We start from the raw sequence: 18,033 nt of genomic DNA on the forward strand, positions 1-18,033 counted from the left end.
AAGACGTGTCTGTCTGACTTAGCTCACCTAGCAGAAGCCTGACTGCATTGTGCACAGTTTACATAACGTAATACATTTGTAAAACGGATCGTGCGGAAACGTGGCCTACAATTCGTACTTTTAGGAACGTGTGTGGAGAGTCTCTGCACATAGCAAAGAGATGTCGAATTTCGACATTTTGAACGACAACCCGCTCAAAAACAAATACGGTTCCGAAACAAAGTTCACAACTTTTGAGTCAGGCATGTAAACGGACGGCTATGCCGCCCGTGGACCCCGAAAATAGCCGATCTACAAGCCCACAACGCGTCGCGAAGCGACGGGTTGTGGGCTTGTACATCTGCTATTTTTGACGCTAGCCTCAGTCGTACGACGGACTATAAACAGAGAAGCGTGCGGTTGTTCCTTTCCATTCAGTCATATCATCTCACATTATAATCAGGACTGTCCACACAGTGAACGACTAAAGATAAACCATGTCTTCTAAGAATGGAGAACCGAGGGCAAAGAAACTCAGACTCTCCTCGGAGAAGAAGAAGAAGACCGAGGAATCGCCACCTAAAAAGACTCCTCCTGCTGCCGTTGCTGAATTAAGGTGAAATGAAGCAAAGCGATAAGCAGCGATCGATCTAACGGTTCATCTGGACCTCCTCGGGGGGGAGGATTGGGAAATGCTTAGGACAACAGGTCCTGTACCAGACAGTACCGCGTCGTCTGGTTTCGTGCACGCGTGCAAGGCGACGATGGATACCAAAATTCTCGTCATTTATGCATGGCATGCGGTCGTGGTCGATTAGAAAACTGGTTCTTCTTCTTGAGGCATTTTGCGCACGCGGGCGCGCACATGCTCGAGATTGTAACCAGAAGGCTCGCCCCAAAACACGCTCGCCTCGCCCCCATTGTTTTCCCCCGCGAACCGCTCGCCCCAGCGGTTCTTGTATTCTTGTATTTGTTTTACCGAGGATAAGGTTAGACATAAGTTTTGGGTTAGACATAGTTTTACAGAGGTTAAAGGGATATTTCACTTTAAAAAAACTTTGGGTCATTTTATCATCTACTCAGGCTTTTGAGAGCCCACCAGACCGTTTTTAAGTTGCTTTATTCAGTATTTAGATATTTGATATTCATTTTATCAGACACGCCCCCTTCCCATACAAACCCATTATAACTTCAAACTCAATGTTTAACATGTTAGATTAATCAAAAACACCCGTCCTTGGTTCTGGTGACTCACCCTGCCCTCTTGATACACGAGGGGGCTGTGTTTTTTCGATTACTTTTTTCATTTTTTTTTTTTTTTTTTTTTTAATGTATTTATTTATTTATTTTTTTCTAAAAAATATGTAAAAAATTAATGAAAAAAGTAATAAAAAAAACATGGCCCCCTCGTGTATCAAGAGGGCATGGTGAGTCACCAGAACCAAGGACGGGTGTTTTTGATTAATCTAACATGCTAAAAATGGAGTTTGAAGTTATAATGGGTTTGTATGGGAAGGGGGCGTGTCTGATAAAATGAATATCAAATATCTAAATAATGAATCAAGCAACTTAAAAACGGTCTGGGGGGCTCACAAAAGTTTGAGTATGCGATAAAATGACCCAAAGTTTTTTTTGAAAGTGAAATATCCCTTTTAAGTTCAGAAATAAGGTTAGGTTTTGGCACCGTTTTCTGAGGTTACGTTTAGGATCTAGGTTATGTTTAGCAGGCATAGTTTACTGAGGTTATGTTTAGGTATAAGGTTAGGTTTAGCTAGGCATAGTTTACTGAGGTTACGTTTAGGTATAAGGTTAGCCATGGTTCACATGACGCTTGTATACAAGCGTCATGGTGCCGAGTCCCCCTGGTCTAAAGTTGTGTTCGATTTTTTCACATTGCCATCTCTCACATAAACATAAACGTTCAGATTTCAAATATAAAGTGCTTACCACCAAGCCACGGATGTTACAAGGCGATGCGGACCACGATGAGTACCCGTATCTCCCGTATTGTTCAATAAAAAGCATTTTAATCCCATCGCCGGCCATTTTCTCCAAATTGTCTCCGATACTTTCAACCATGCGACACTAATGGTTGGGAGGTGTATTGCACTCTGATACATTACAAAACAAACAAAAAAGAAAAAAGAAAATGGCCGGCGATGGGATTAAAATGCTTTTTATTGAACAATACGGGAGATACGGGTACTCATCGCGGTCCGCATCGCCTTGTAACATCCGTGGCTCGGTGGTAAGCACTTTATATTTGAAATCTGAACGTTTATGTTTATGTGAGAGATGGCAATGTGAAAAAATCGAACACAACTTTAGACCAGGGGGACTCGGCACCATGACTGTCATGGTATGACAGTCATGTTTCAGGGCTAGTATAAGGTTAGATTTAGCTAGGCATAGTTTACTGAGTTTATGTTTAGGTATAAGGTTAGATTTAGTGAGGCATAGTTTACTGAGGTTACGTTTAGGAATAAGGTTAGGTTTAACTTTAGGCATGGTTTACTGAGGTTACGTTTAGGAATAAAGTTAGGTTTAGGCATAGTTCACAAAGGTTACGTTTAGGAATAAGGTTAGATTTTGGCACCGTTTTGCTGAGGTTACGTTTGGGAATAAGGTTAGGATTAGGCATAGTTTTACTGAGGTTACGTTTAGGAATAAGGTTAGGTTTTGGCACCGTTTTACTGAGGTTACGTTTAGGAATACGGTTAGGTTTAGGCATAGTTTACTGAGGTGAGGTTACGTTTAGGAATACCAGGTGGCGACCGTTCCGATGTCGCCAGATTTGCCCCGGGGCGACTGTGTTTTGGGGCGAGCGTTTTCCATATGCGGATCGAGATTCAAATGGCTGTTGTTAACACTCGCAGAAATGTCTACATCGTCGTGGTGCGACGATAATATTAGTTTTTTAAAGTGATTGACTGGTGTTCTCCAGAGTTTCCCAGATTGTCTACTATGTCTTCCTGTGTTCAAAGTCCAGGGCTGCGGCACGTGTGCACCGGTGCGTGCATGACACCCCACGTGTCTTTTGTTATGTAGTTGCCTCAGAGACGTTGCACCCCTTTGGCAAAACGGAACCTTTATTTTGTTTATAGTTTTGACGCGTCAGTTATGATCGAACTCAGCAGTCACGCCGCGTCGCTTTGATCTTGTTATTGAGCAACATTCACAGCTAACCACAAACCTTATTTTAGGACTACACACAAATAGCCAAGTTTGAAAAATGTCCCAAAGTAGGGACACTACACACCAGTGTGTGTCGGTGTGAATGTGATAAAGAAATAAAATGTTTTCTGCAACTGGCCTATCATGAACTGTCTCAATGTCAATGAAACAATCCCGTCCCCGACCCACTTATTCCCAGCAGTTTAGTAGTTATTGTTGCAGTTAAGACCACCTGCATCCAACATGTCGGTGCTGGTGGTCAACACTTCTGTTTCTTTCCGAATATGCGTCTCCCGACGGCCACGTCTATCAATTCGAGTCGACTTAAGCCCAATTAGTTAAGAGACAACCAATCACAGGCACAGTTCTGGTGTCCTCGCCCTCTTTTCTCCCTGCGTAACCAATCAGATGTATCTGTGTAGGAGACTAGGAGGAGCTCTGGCTGATCTATCCAAGAGCACGCCTTGTTCAAATTAGGGTTTTTTGAACACTGAGCTCTTTTTTGGGCTGATTTTAGACTGTTGTTCAGGAGGTCTGTCACTGTCTTGAGTGTTACTGACACAGAAAGACCATGTCAGCTATAAGGTAAGCCTACACTGACAGAAGTGAGGAACATTTATATTATTGGATTTGATTATTGTCTAATGCAGAAGGTTTTGTTATATCTTATACCCTTGGACCAATCTAGGTCCAAGGCAAGTTATATATATCTGGTATTGACTTGCCAGTGTATTTAGTTGCACCAAGACAGGTTAGTATTCATGTAACAGCATGCTGAGAGTACAGTATGGTCTGAACAGCTTTGTGCAAAGGGTGTGGCATCAGATGGCGTGTGAGGGTTTATTTACAACAAAATGCATTTAAAACACATTTCAAGCCTGTCTGGTGGATATGCACTGTATGGCTGCTTAATCATTCCAATATGCATGGTTACATGGTAATTGCTTCATCATTAGCTTTTGCTGAAGATGAATTTTGCCAAAGAGGGTATAGTCAAAGATAATCATAGCATGCATTATTATCGCTAGATCTGTATGTGCAGAGGGGCACCTGTTGAGGCCGAGGGCTGTGTGTTTTATGTTAACACAGTTGCTCCCTTCAGGGTTGTTCTCAGACATTATGGATAGCTAGTAGAGACATCCAGGACAAACAGCAGAGGTTCTGGTTATCCATTTGTGGAGAAGTTGCCTAAAAAGAAAGATATCTCTGTTTCGTTATTGAATAGCATCGTGCACAGACACTCATCTAATGGCTCCCCTGATGGGAAGTTGTTGATGTTTTATTCTGGTTTTAAAATGTGTTTTTCTTTGACATCACAAGGTTATGATTAGCCACAATATTCAAACTCAAGTGTGTTCCAGAAATGATTCAAACACACAGCCTAGTAGTCCCACCCACACAGAAGCTGCTGGCCTGATGTTGCCTGGCTGTGAATGTCATAACGTGGTTATTTGCATGACTGAATAATGTCTTCAGCACCATCTGTGTTCCCATCACTGTATTATGCTTGTAGAGGAATCACGAGTGCTTAGATTTTGATATAGTGTGGGCCTATTTAGTTCATCTTTTCTTTGTACATGGCTGGTCACATGGATAAAGTCGACATGTGGTTAAGTCACATGGAAACGAAAATCTCTCTGTTCTGCAATTCCATTTCAAATGTTAGAATTAAACCTAGGGAATCTTAGGCTTTTAGACTTTTTTTTATTGCCAAGAAAGTAGCCAGTCTGCACAAAGTGGATACAATATCAGGATTGTTTTGCATAGTTAAGGAAATAAACATTTAACGCAAAGTTTTGTGAAATTTATGTAGGCTTTTATTTAATTTACACTTCAATTCAACACTTTTATTACCATTTCAGTGATACATTGATTGTAAGATCAAAACAGTACAATAGAAATACACTATAGTAGAACAAATATATATTTAAAAAGAATTCTCCAACTAAATAAATAAAACAGTGTTTATTTAAGTCACCCCAATAAAGGTCTACAGTATCTATCTATCTACAGAGTCACATTATGTGACTCTGTAGTAGATAGATAGATACTGTAGACCTTTATTGGGGGGGATTCAGTTGTCTTAGCAGCACCGCCGTATGAAACAGGACAGATACAGATAAGAGTGAAAAGATGCATCTGTAAACTTCAAGATTAAAAACAGGTAGACAGGTAGTATGTATGTACAGGGATTAGAAACAATGTACCAAAAACCATAGGAGATTTAGGGTCATGCTTGGCTTGTGTATTAAACAAGAAAACCCCATTAGGGGACATAGGTTCAGTTAATGTTCTGAACTGATGACAAGGAGTTACGTAAGTGCCCTCACTGCCTCAGAATATGTGCTGTTACAGAAATGAGTAGTTCTGGCCTTATTACTTTGTGACCATTTTCCCTGAAGGAAGTAGAACACAAAGTACATTGGCCAGGCTTGGAGAGGAGAATTGTAGATGACTGAGGCAGTTCTCTTAGACTCTGGAGTGCATCCAACAGGTTCATGTTGTTTTGTTTACAATGCTTGCTAGGGGGCATTAAAATAGATATTCCATTCTTATATTTACATAATTCGAAAGAGTTATATCATTAAACCACATGAACCCTATCGTCTATATTCTGGACATGTCATAATTGTGCTATAATGCTCTTTAAATGTTTGGTCTGTGTTTTTCAGCCCCAACACTCTCTTTGGAATGGGAAATCCTTTATTGGACATCTCAGCTGTGGTGGACAAGGACTTTTTGGACAAGTAAGTTATGACTGGGGAGGGACTGTAATAAATACACCAGGAAAGTAATGATTGCTATGAGCAGAGATCCAAAGATAGAAGTTGAATGATGACTAAATGGAACAGTCAAGGACCTGCAAAGATATTTGGTTTTCAGTGTGCATGAGTGCCAGAGAAGAGGGAATTAAAAGACAGCAGATGCACCACGGTTGATCGCCTATTCAAACTAATTTAATTTCTACTTACTGAGTGCCTCCGCAATAGTCATACTAGAACCTCCACCATAATACTAAAGCGGAATCTTATTCATGGGTTCTTGCATATCTCTGACCCCACATATGATATAACTTAAGAGAGAAAAAGGTTTTCTCGAGTGTGAATGCCCTGGGTTGGGCAGAAGGACTTCCTCTGCCGTGACAGTACTACCATTGCACTGACGAGAGTTCAACTGTCAAATGTCCCTGTATGCACTCCTGACCACACACTGTTGTTTTATCTCACTCTCTATCTCTCTCTTGACAAACCACGCCATGATAGGACTTCATCAGTCCTACCATGGTGTGGTTTGTCATGTGCATAGAGATACTGTATGTGTGTCCCCTCTTCTGAACCATGTGGTACTAGTGACTATATAGTAACAGACTGTCATACTGTAAATGACTGGTAATATGATCTGTGTTCATTCCTATTATCTCTACAGCAGTCAGAGCCACAGTAACATGGATCTGGATGCATGCAGCACTGATGCCTTATTTGTAAAATGTGCACAAATTCACTTAAGAACAAATCTAATCAAACAGATCTAAAGTGGAGATAAAAGTGATCTTTATTCCAAAGTCAGTTACTTGCATGGATTTCCTTTCTGTTAATCAGAGCTAAATACAATTTCAGAAATTAGTGAAGGTATGACTTTCATAGAATACATTTATCACATCTTATTCTCTGATATAAAAGCTTGAAGATAAAACATAGGATAAAAAACAAACACATATTGTGACACAGGGGAATTGTGCCCTCTTTGGGGTCTTGTCCTTAGGGAAGCGGGCTGATCAGGCCGGTCAGTGTAGGAGAGTTCTGCCCTGGTCTGGCCTGGTCCTTACAGTTGACTGGGTCAAAGGGTTCCTCCAGGCCCCAGATCAGAGTCCAGCCTCAGGCTGCTTGCGTAAATGCTGGATGGATTAGTCGTCTGGCAGTTTTAATTCAATCAATCTCACGCAAGAATAAAGCACGGCTTACAGTACACGGCACCAAATCTTCAAACAACCTTTCTTTTTAAGGGAAAGTGTGTTTAGCATATTACCACGACACAATGAATTGACTTTGACAGTTCCCATTCGTTTGTCTAAAGACCGGTTTGGTGTGTGTCTGTGTATCTTACATTCCAAAATTGAGTCCACTGCGGTGCCTGAAGGTGTGCGTAATATGAGAGAGTAGTCTAGGTAGAGCTGCAGGGCAGCCACTAATCTTGGATTGTGTGAATAAAGGTAATCAGTAAATGCAAGGGGATTTTGTTGTTAACAAATGTGGGCCACAGCAGGGACTTTGTCCAGTTACTTTTTAGTTGATTGATTCACTATAACTTTGAGAACTCAACCTCGCTTGGTTTCTTTTGTCTTTTGCAGGTATGGACTGAAGAGCAACGATCAGATCCTGGCAGAGGACAAACACAAAGAACTGTTAGTATTGGTGTTGACACCATCATGACATTTTAGTTGACTATTCATTTTTGTTCAAATAATTGCGATTCATGTTTTTTGACATTGAACATTGGAACATAATACGCTCCAATGTCACGTTTGTTTACAAAACCTAAACGGCAAACAGAAATGTAAATTTCATTTATTTATAAATGAAATTTACATTTCAGTTGGCCCTTTAGGCTTTGTAAACAAACGTTGCACAGGGCGGGTCTGACAAATGACTTAAATATACAAAGAAATAACTGACATAAGCCGATCTACAAGCTCACAACGTGCTGACATGTGAGCTTGTAGATCGGTTATTTCCGCAAAATAACATGGAGAAGATTATGACGATTATGCAAAATCGTTGCGATTATCTCAAATAATTGTGTTCAGGCAATTGTATAGTAATTGCGTCAGACCTAGTTGGCATCCCTGTTATTGACAAAGAGTATACGTGTCTAACTTTACAGTTAATGTTAGAGCTTGTACTGTACATAGGGTTTTATGTATCTTGTAGATGGTTTTTACTCCTCTGTTCTGGAGTCAGCCAGACCAAACTCACCACATTCAACCTCTGTTCCACAATGCCAGCCAATGAGCAAGCAGGAGATTCAGTACAGGGAACAAGACTCCGCCAATGACAAAACAGGACACTACACCTCCCATTCTCACTGAGAGATGTGTAGATTAGGACTAAAAGTAAACATTTCACGAAAGAGATAGGACCTGTGTGCGTTCGTGTGCACATGCCACTGATGAAATATTTTGGCCAACTCTCTTGTGCCTGATTTAAGACATTCAGGTTTACTTAACTATGAAGTAGTATCCGAGTAAAATAATATTTTTAAGGTCAAATACAGCATAATTATTTTAAAACAGAAGGAGGTAGCGCTGCCTGGGTTCAGTCACAGTGGCTTTCTCAAACAGGTGCTCTTCAGTGAAACAGGTACGGTAGGTATACATAGAAGCAAAAGAACTTGTGGTGATGCAGACTATAGGAAGAAAATCTTCAGTCTTCAGGTGAAAAGTAATACATTTATTGTAGAGCAAGGCAACAGGGAATGAACACGTTTCGACACTTGGGTCTTCAACAGGGTCAGCATAATTAATTACCTATTAAATCTACAAGCCGCTCAGAACGTGAGCACTAATCAGTGTCTGTTCTACCAGACATGAAGTTTCCCACGAACTCGTTGAACTTGTGCTGTGAAAGGAGGTGTGTTTGCTGTATTTGACCAATCCACACAGACCATGGTGAAATGTTGAGGGGTCACACCTCCTCAGATACATTTCCTATGAAACACTTTGTAATAATTTATAAGAAACTGTAACAGAGTCCGGGAGGGCAAAGGCCCTCTCCATTATTCTCTCCTCCCAGATGTCTCTCTGCTCCTCTTCAACCTCTGGCTCTATCTCAGGACCTTAGCAGCAGTAGGGCTGAGTTAGTTTCCAATGGGGTGTCCCAATACTTGTGCACACACACTTATCTGTGTATAGGCTGTGGAACATGTTATTTGTGGATAGGACAACAGTTAAATTGGTGATGCTTTGGGCCTCAGAGGAACTTCAAAGCAACAGTTCACTCTGTACTGGGCTATTTAAGAAGCACAAATGATTCAAATGACCTGTATGCTTAAGGATACTGTGCTGCCCTCTGCTGGGCAGAAACGTAGGACTGTGGGGATTTTTCATGATAGTGGCCTGCAAGTGATTCATTTGGCACCTTACGTGTCTTTGAATAGACTAACTTCAAAAGATAGTGTACTAACTGCCTCTTACCCCCAGGATAATATACTATAGTGTTTTCTCTCGTAATTATATGTCCTAACTGCCTCCTACCCCCAGGATAATATACTGTAGTGTTTACTCTCGTAATTATATTTCCTAACTGCCTCCTACCCCCATTGTTTCACTTAACGTGTGTGTGTGTGTGTGTGTGTGTGTGTGTGTGTGTGTGTGTGTGTGTGTGTGTGTGTGTGTGTGTGTGTGTGTGTGTGTGTGTGTGTGTGTGTGTGTGTGTGTGTGTGTGTGTGTGTGTGTGTGTGTGTGTGTGTGTGTGTGTGTGTGTGTGTGTGTGTGTGTAGATTTGAGGAGATTGTCAAGAAGTTCAAAGTTGAATACCACGCAGGAGGAGCTACACAGAACTCAATGAAGATTGCTCAGGTCAGTGGAACTCCACCTGTCTATAATGTCACTTTCTCTGTACTCACACCTGTAATTCTGAAACAACTGTGAACAGTGCTGCTTACTGAGAGTTGTCATGTCCTCTGTAGTGGATGATCCAAGAGCCTCATAAGGTGTGCACGTTCTTCGGCTGCATTGGTAACGACAAGTTTGGAGAGATACTGAAGAAGAAGGCGGAAGAGGCTCATGTCGATGCCCACTACTATAACCAGGAGGAGGAGCCAACAGGAACATGTGCCGCTTGCATCACCGGAGCTAACAGGTATGCACATGAAATTACACACTTTGGTTTGAACAAAGTTGTATTCTTTGGTACTGTGGTCTCTGTCACTGCCAACCTCCACTGTTGGTCTGTAGAGGATGTATACCATAGATATAGAAACCTAGATACCTCATTGGCCGCTACAGTTCATTGGAGCGACTCCTGACTCCTGGCCAATCACAGCACGTCTTTTCCGGGACTTGTCAGAATCTAGTTGTCTAGTTAAAAATATCCCATTGTATTTTTAGATTTCTATAATATGGCGGCCGCGATACAGACGCCCCAGAGTCGGAGGAGGCGTCTACCTTTATATGTCTATGATGTAGACAACCACATCACACAGTGCTCACGGTGGTTCACGCTACTTCCCTTAGTTCTCCTCCCTGCTGAACAGGCATCTGTTCATCAGGTAGGCGGTAGACGTTGCTACTGCAGAAACGAGGACACAATCCCCAGCTGGCTTCCCACCCGTGAACACTGCTTCGTTGGAGCGCTGGATTAAGCCCGATATATACTTTGTTGTATGACAGAGTCGCGTGCCGGCTACAACCTCACAACACGCTAATGCAACACGTTGTGAGCTTGTAGATTGGCTATTTTCGGCAAGTGACACCGTTGTATGGCGAAGTATAAAATCAGGCTTCAGCCGGAGGCATCGCTGCCAGGAATCAAATCCAGATCTTTGCAGTGGCCGTTTGAGTGTGGTGTCCTTCAGTTGGAATTCCAGCACAGTGTGTCGGGGAACTAGTGGGGCATGCCCGACACACTTGACTGCATCCGTCTGTAACTCCGGCTCTCTTGTGTCTCTCAGGTCTTTGGTAGCTAACCTAGCGGCTGCTAACGCCTATAAGAAGGACAAGCATCTGGACTTGGAAGAGAACTGGGAGCTGGTGGAGAAGGCTAAAGTCTACTACATTGCTGTGAGTAATACAGTCTGTAAAAAAGAGATGCATTCTGCCACAGATTGGCTTTACTTATTAACTGTTCATACCCTATCGTAAAATATATTCCATTGAGATATGAAAGTGAAGCTTCAAGAGAATCGTTTTTTAAAACATTTCAATCCACCCAAATACATGACAGCGAAATCCCTTGGGGGCAGCAAATAACAGACTCACGCCTCCTGATAACCCCCACCGCCTCCACCCCACTTTGGTTGATTTTTTCAAATGTGTGTAGTACAGTAGACTGAAAGCATTATGCTTGATTACTTCTTGAGGCAGCAGTGTTACACATGATCACGTTCTAATTAATTGTATGGTTTCCATCCAGGGATTCTTCCTGACTGTCTCTTTGGAATCCATGCTGAAAGTGGCCAAGCATGCCTCCGAAAACAACAAGATGTTTTGTCTGAACCTCTCTGCGCCCTTCATCTGCCAGTTCTTTAAGGACAACCTCATGCAGGTTCTACCCTACGTGGATGTGCTGTTTGGCAATGAGACGGTGAGGCAGACTTGAGCACTCACAGGGCATGCTCCACATGTCCTCTTTATTAGCTAGACTCATTCAGTACATACTGTGTGGAATGACAGGAGACTCCACGGACAAAATGACAAAACCACATGACCAGCTGCTAGAAAAGCCTTTAAACGGTGCAGTGCTACAGTAACTAATACGATCTTTTCATGTTCCACAGTGCAATATGCATGACAATATGACTCTACATGGAGTTGATACACAATATCAATACTTAATATAGTAGTATGAAAATGCACAGCACAGCGTAAACAAGCTATAAAGTAATGTTATATGTGGAGCTGAGCCGATTGAATGTGCTGACTGCATGTAGTAAATCACAAATAACAGCACAAGTATGTAACAGGTTAACCACTTACCACAACCTTACATAAAAAAAATAACATAAACAAATATATACATGTTAACATGTGCATGTACAACATAAATGTACATTTATGTGTACATATGTTTGTGTGTGAAAATGTACTCTCTGTTGGATCCTGTAAAGAGGCAAGGTTTTCATTTCATTTTGTTACCATATTAATTTAGGCTATAAATGTGGATTAAGTATTACCCCTGGCATTTATCATATTATATTTTCCAAGTTGACTTGCAAACCTCCAACAATACATGTCCATTCTTTTCAGTCTTGGTTTTGCATTCTTGTTTTTGCCTGAACACCCTGGTGAATATTTGGCTACAGTTCCTTCAGCACTCAAATAGTTTCATCATGTGTGGCCATGGAGAGTCTCCCATGAAATAACTGTAGAATTAGATGATTATTGGGTAATTCTGATCAAAAACATTATTATTTATTTATTTATTCTTCTTTAGGAAGCAGCCGCGTTCGGCAAAGAGCAAGACTTTGAGGTGAGTGAACTGACATCCGTATGTAGCCACAGTAATATCATTTTCATGTAATAGTTACATGGCTGTAACAATATGTATTTACATATAGACTGAGGACATTGAGGAGCTTGCTAAGAAAGCCCAAGCACTACCTAAAGCCAACAAGAAGAGGCAGAGGGTCGTAGTTTTCACTCAGGGGAAGGATGGAACAATTATGGCCCAAAGTAAGTCTCGCATGTTCTCTTTCACATTTTTCTTCTCCATCACTTTCTCTCGCTCTCCATTCCCCTGTGTTAGATGCATAACATTGCTCTCTTTGTCTACAGGTGACAAAGTAAAGTCTTTCCCTGTGCTGAAAATCGACCCCAAGGACATTGTTGACACAAACGGTGCTGGAGATGCTTTTGTAGGAGGTGAGGCCTCCCTACATGATGAGTCGACAACCTGTTGGGTCATGTCTTTTTAGTGTCTTGCATGACTAACCCTGTCACAATTATTACACAATCGTCTAATCGTAATTATTTGAGATAATCGCATATTATTTTTTGTATAATCGCCATAATCGTTTCCATGTTGAAAAATGTTCATACATTTGCAAATATTTAAAAAAGCAGAAATAGCAGATCTACAAGCTTACAACGCGTCACGAAAAAGTGACGCGTTGTAAGCTTGTAGATCAGCTATTTCTGCAGTTTTTTTTTACAATTTAAGTTATTTGTCATATCTGCCCTGTGCAATGTTTGATTACGAAGCCTAAAAGGCTAACAGAAATATTTTTTTAATTAATATGTTCCAATGTTCAATGCCAAACACACAATTAAATCGTTAATCGCAATTATTTGAGTTACAATTAATTGTCAACTTAAATTTGTAATTGTAAGCCCTATGCATGACATGTTTCCATGTGTCCTGCAGGTTTTCTCTCTGAGCTGGTCCAGGAGAAGGCACTTGAACAGTGTGTGAGAGCGGGACACTACGCCGCTAACGTCATCATCAGACGAGCAGGATGCACCTTCCCTGACAAACCAGACTTCCATCAGGACCACTGAAACTCCCTGCCCAGCCCTCCCCCCAGCTCTACTTCCCGACGTACCCCACCCTCCGTTCATTACATACCTCTTATTCCTACCTTCTGACACACCTTGTCTATATCTACACAACACAGCCCCACTCCCCTGTTTTTGGTTTTTCTGGAAATTAGCAACACGTCCATGTTACTATCGTTTTCCCATCTATGCTAAAACCTCCTATAAGTCTTCAAAAGTGTGCATTCTGACACCCGTGCCTGTTCCTGTGTCCTCCACTTGGGGCCGCTATGGGGCCACACACAACCCACCACGTCCCAACGTTCAGGAGGCTAGTTGAATCGTGAATGATACCGAAATGGAATAATGCTAATATTTCTACTCTGAATGGGAAATCGGGTTGTTGTATTTATGAATATCATCAAGTTGGAGGATACCGTAGTTCTTCTTTTGATTATCTGACTCCCCGTGGAGACAGTCAGTAGGTGAGTGCTGTTCCATGAAAGGAGCACATCAACAGAGGACAACAGGAAATGTCAGCTGTTAGGGACAATTAAGGATTCTGCATCAGGATGCGCAATGATAATTTTGTTTTTGAAAATGATTTTGATTATTAGAATGTCAAATTTGTTGTTTGTAACAGGCCAGTTTTATTGTGAAATGTGAGTTTCTTTCAAAGCGCACACTTTTTAAAATGTTTTCAAGTCTCTTGCGCACTAGTCATTACGTGGCCACCATACTGTATCTTGAGTTGAGTTTCAAGTTCTCAGTGTCAGTGATACTGCAGGTTCAAACTTCATTATTGACTCTGTACCGTATCTCCTGTTTCAAACAGGTCTGGTCACAATACTATGTGCGTTTTTTTTTGTTCTGTTAAGAATTGTGTTTCAGTTGAAAAGGCCTGCAGGGTGAGGGGTGAACATCTTGTCTTAACATGTTTCTGAGTTTGTGGTTGTAATTCAGGGAAACCTGTCAGCTGGTCCAGCGACGGGCAGCTGCTGAGCCATTGAGCCCCTACCCTTCACCTGTTACCAGGACTCAGATTCTCACAGAAACAACGGGCTCTTTTTAGGCATACTGTGTTCCAATATGAAAGGATACTTCCAGAGCTGCCTATAACACATTAGGAACACTACCGTGTTTCTTTGGACTTGATTTTTATGAGAAGAGTTTGAATTAATCGGAATTCACCCTGACACACCTCATGATTAGTGCATTATCCAAGGATTTTCATTGGTATCATTTTGATCACTTAAACAGTAGGCGCATAAGTGGGTATAGTGTTATGCATAACTGTACATGTCTGAAACAAGTTCCCAACATGCTCGATTACAAATGTCCTAAGCATTGTATACAGTGTTATTTGAAAATAGACGAGCAGTATAAATATGACATCTTCGTCACAGAATGCGGTCAGTAGTTCAAATGATGTGAAATGTTTGTTGGTCAGTTGTTGCCAAATTCACATTTTAGCACATCTCTGTATTACCTCAGTGTTTGTCCCTAATGCCTTTCACAGAACTTGTTTTTCTGCTGCCTAAAACTGACGAATAAAAATGGATTCAATAATGCATCATCATTTGAGAGAAAACTGTACAAAATGCCTTGCTAGAGCCTTGCATGTGTTAAAAAAAAAGATGTGCCAAACTTTTCCTCAATACAAGTTACCACAAATAAAGTGATTTAATATTTAAACATTTTACAATCTACTCTGCATTGATCTCTGACCAGAAATTATTTAAATAATAGCATACTGAAACTTAAGTTTTGCCACAACAACCTGCAAAATGTCACTCTCTATACATTTGGTGTTGTCATTGGGCATTCACAAGGTTTTAATTTAAATGGGAATTATACGAAAGAAATTTCATTCGTGGAATAAAGAACATCTAAATATTAAGTAAATACAGAGACACAACATTAGTGTACCTGAAATAAGAAAGAAGTAAGACAAAACAAACCCTGAAGTAACAAGTAAACATTGTCATGATATTATCACACTGCGTTGCTGTTCTTGTGTCTCTCGCTTTAGTCTCAGTCTCTCCTCCTGTAGCGTTATGTCCAGAGCTCTGAGTTGTTTCAAGAAGCCACTGTTGGGCAGGATACAGCGGCACCGACACACACGCTCAATAGCGTCCACCACGGTCAAGCCTTGTTCCATCATCAGGTATGCCAGGACCAAGGATGCTGAACGGCTCCGGCCCATCACACAGTGTACCAGCACTTTGTCTAGAACACAAACCAGCACAAAACAGTCAAAACCATGGATTTAACCCATTATAGACCTGAGGCCGATTCTACAAATGCCTTTCAAATCGGGAGTTATCAGACTTTTTGTAATTCAGAATTATTCAACATTTTTCAAACTCTTTCAAGATTTTTGAAAAATGTTCAAAGACAGCAGATGTACACGAAGTGATGCGCTGTGAGCAGTGAGCTTGTATATCTGCTATTTTTAAATAGCCAATGCTAAAATCTAAAATGACACTTAACGTTTTAATGGGGTAAAAGAATAGAAGTGCCTTATACGTCCATATTCACACTTTTGCTATGAACCCACGGATTGACAGGTTAGGCATTTAGCAGATGCAATTATCCAGGGCGAATTGAATAGTGCAAAATTAGAGTAAATGTCATGAACCCTTGTCAACAAATTGTTTGCCATTTACAATTTGGGTAAATGGTCTCGTAAATAGAGTGCAAAGGAAAAAAAAGTGCAAATTAAGCAACTAGGATACCAAGGAAACAAAACCTAACATTTGTCTAAACAACATCCTTAGCATTTGTGTACAAGTAAACAGTATAGGCCTATACGTATAAATAAGTAACATAACATACATAACATGTGAACAAATAAACAGTTGGGTAATATAATAAAAGATGTTTCCATTTGTGACACGGAGGAATTGTTATGCTTTGAATGGAAATTTCCATGCTATACATTTGTTATTTCTATGAACAAAACACGCCAGGCACCAAAACATAATGGCGAAACTCATGTTTCACCAGAATGATTCATGAGACCTTTTCAAAAGTCTCATGATATGATCATCAGACCTATCACCAGTGGTGGAAAAAAAAGTTTTTACCAAAGTAAAAGTATCAATACTGCAATGTGGAAATACTTACTTAGTTGAGTAAAAGTACAAAAGCATTGGTATCAAAATGTACTTAAAGTACCAAAAGTAGAAAGTACTCATTATGCAAAGTTTTCAAATGTATAGAATGTATAAAAATCTTTTGAAAATAGCAGATCTACAAGCTCACAATGTGTCTCATCACAACGCATTGTGAGCTTGTAGATCATCTATTTTCAAATGGCCGAAATGTGTATAGGGCTGAAGTGGTTAATGTATGTTTTGTAATAATTATCTAAATCTACAAAGTAACTAGTAACTAGTTGTCAAATAATTGTAGTGGAGTAAAAGTATAATATTTGCCTCTGAGATGTAGTGGAGTAGAAGTAAAAGTACAGAAAATGGAAATACTCAAGTAAAGTAAAAATGCCTCAAAATTGTACTTAAGTACAGTACTTGAGTAAATGTACTTAGTTACTTTACACCACTGCCTATCACACCTATGAAACACCTGGAGCTGTTAGTAGTACTTTAGCACCTACTCTGTGGATGACTGAGGGCATTCCTGATGAAATGGGCTGCAGGGTAGAAATGCTGGGAGATTTTGAAGGAGGGCGTGTCATCGGCCTCTACGCCCAGGTACTGGATGTTCATATCGCTGTAGTAATCAGCACCGGTTATCACGTTATTAAACTTGCCCTCGGCCGCGTTCAGGACGTGCGTTATTCCCATATCCTTCAGGCCAGGACCTTCCAGAGCCGTTTTCCTGTTGTCACACACAGATACAGTAGCCTACAGTAAAATCATCCGTACACTTAGATGAGTGTACAAATGGAACCAAATGGACCCATAACAGTCCATTTGGTTACATTTGTACACAGTTTGAGTTCTATTTGTATTGTATGAATTTTACTGTTCACAATTTCTTTGAATAAGAAAAAAACATTTTTGTGTGTGTCTGTGTCTAAGAATCTGTACAATATGCATGTTTACTTACTGATCCCCTATATAGATATTGGGCCAGACCTCGTTTACATGTGCGAACTGAGGCAGGCTACCAGTCCAGAACATCTGCTCTAGGTGTAGGGCTCCTGGCGTGGCGTAGTCGCTGTCCGGGTCCACCTGCACCGCGGTGTACGGGTTCCTACCTCTGGACTTCATCACGCAAGACGACATGATGATCACCTCCGCTGTCCTGTCCTTCTCCACCCAACCAGCTAGACGCGTTCAGACGGAACGCGTGGTGATGATAACTCTGGCATGACCAAGAAGATGATGGTCATAGAAAGACATGATATGGTCCGTACATTAGAGATGTTTGAGTTGTACTAAACTCTTTCTTCAGATCATTGGCTCTTCATTAACTGCAAAATGTGTTGTCAGCACAACCCTGATATATAGATGCAGTTTTTTTAATGCTGTAGAAATAAAGTGTAACTCACCTCTTCCCACAATGATTGATGCGCTGAATCCTTTTCCAAGCAGAAGTATTTGCAAAGTCACACGTAGCAGAGGGTTTCTGTGCTGGTCTGAGTATGTCTGTGTGTTTATGTGTGTGTAGAACTTGCTGGGTAAACTGCAGATCTGGAATGGGGACTGCACTCTCAGGCGCTA

The 18,033-nt window shown here is 40.9% G+C and overlaps 2 protein-coding genes across 3 annotated transcripts; one reads left to right on the forward strand and one right to left on the reverse strand.

Moving 5' to 3' along the window:
• The first annotated feature begins 334 nt into the window (after positions 1 to 334).
• On the forward strand, positions 335 to 14,918 carry adka (adenosine kinase a). 2 transcript variants are annotated; one of them, XM_080449876.1, is made up of 11 exons: positions 335 to 595; positions 5,826 to 5,900; positions 7,502 to 7,555; positions 9,649 to 9,727; positions 9,838 to 10,010; positions 10,822 to 10,930; positions 11,283 to 11,453; positions 12,303 to 12,338; positions 12,427 to 12,541; positions 12,644 to 12,730; positions 13,233 to 14,918. In XM_080449876.1, the coding sequence occupies exons 1-11, from the start codon at positions 477 to 479 to the stop codon at positions 13,364 to 13,366; spliced, it is 1,152 nt and encodes a 383-aa protein (XP_080306002.1). In that variant the 5' UTR covers positions 335 to 476; the 3' UTR covers positions 13,367 to 14,918. The 2 variants fall into 2 exon arrangements, with proteins under 2 accessions (XP_080306002.1, XP_080306003.1); XM_080449877.1 differs by lacking the exon at positions 335 to 595 and adding an exon at positions 3,667 to 3,738.
• Positions 14,919 to 15,326: 408 nt separating this feature from the next.
• On the reverse strand, positions 15,327 to 17,595 carry LOC308100616 (dual specificity phosphatase 29-like; the record flags this gene model as incomplete). The annotated part of the gene is made up of 3 exons (XM_080449681.1): positions 15,327 to 15,571; positions 16,962 to 17,185; positions 17,417 to 17,595. 3 exons carry the CDS (start codon positions 17,593 to 17,595, stop codon positions 15,327 to 15,329), a joined length of 648 nt encoding a protein of 215 aa, XP_080305807.1.
• Between the last annotated feature and the right edge of the window lie 438 nt (positions 17,596 to 18,033).

This window comes from Gymnoscopelus braueri (genome assembly GCF_963280865.1).
Source record: "Gymnoscopelus braueri genome assembly, chromosome: 14".
Classification (NCBI taxonomy): domain Eukaryota; kingdom Metazoa; phylum Chordata; class Actinopteri; order Myctophiformes; family Myctophidae; genus Gymnoscopelus; species Gymnoscopelus braueri.

What these genes read in the sequence shown, in the direction of transcription:
- adka (XM_080449876.1), top strand. Translation starts at nt 477, where the DNA reads ATGTCTTCTAAGAATGGAGAACCGAGGGCAAAGAAACTCAGACTCTCC. An exon ending in TGCTGTTTGGCAATGAGACG is followed by an intron (nt 11,454 to 12,302) that starts GTGAGGCAGACT and finishes ATTCTTCTTTAG; the next exon opens with GAAGCAGCCGCGTTCGGCAA. An exon ending in GCAAAGAGCAAGACTTTGAG is followed by an intron (nt 12,339 to 12,426) that starts GTGAGTGAACTG and finishes ATTTACATATAG; the next exon opens with ACTGAGGACATTGAGGAGCT.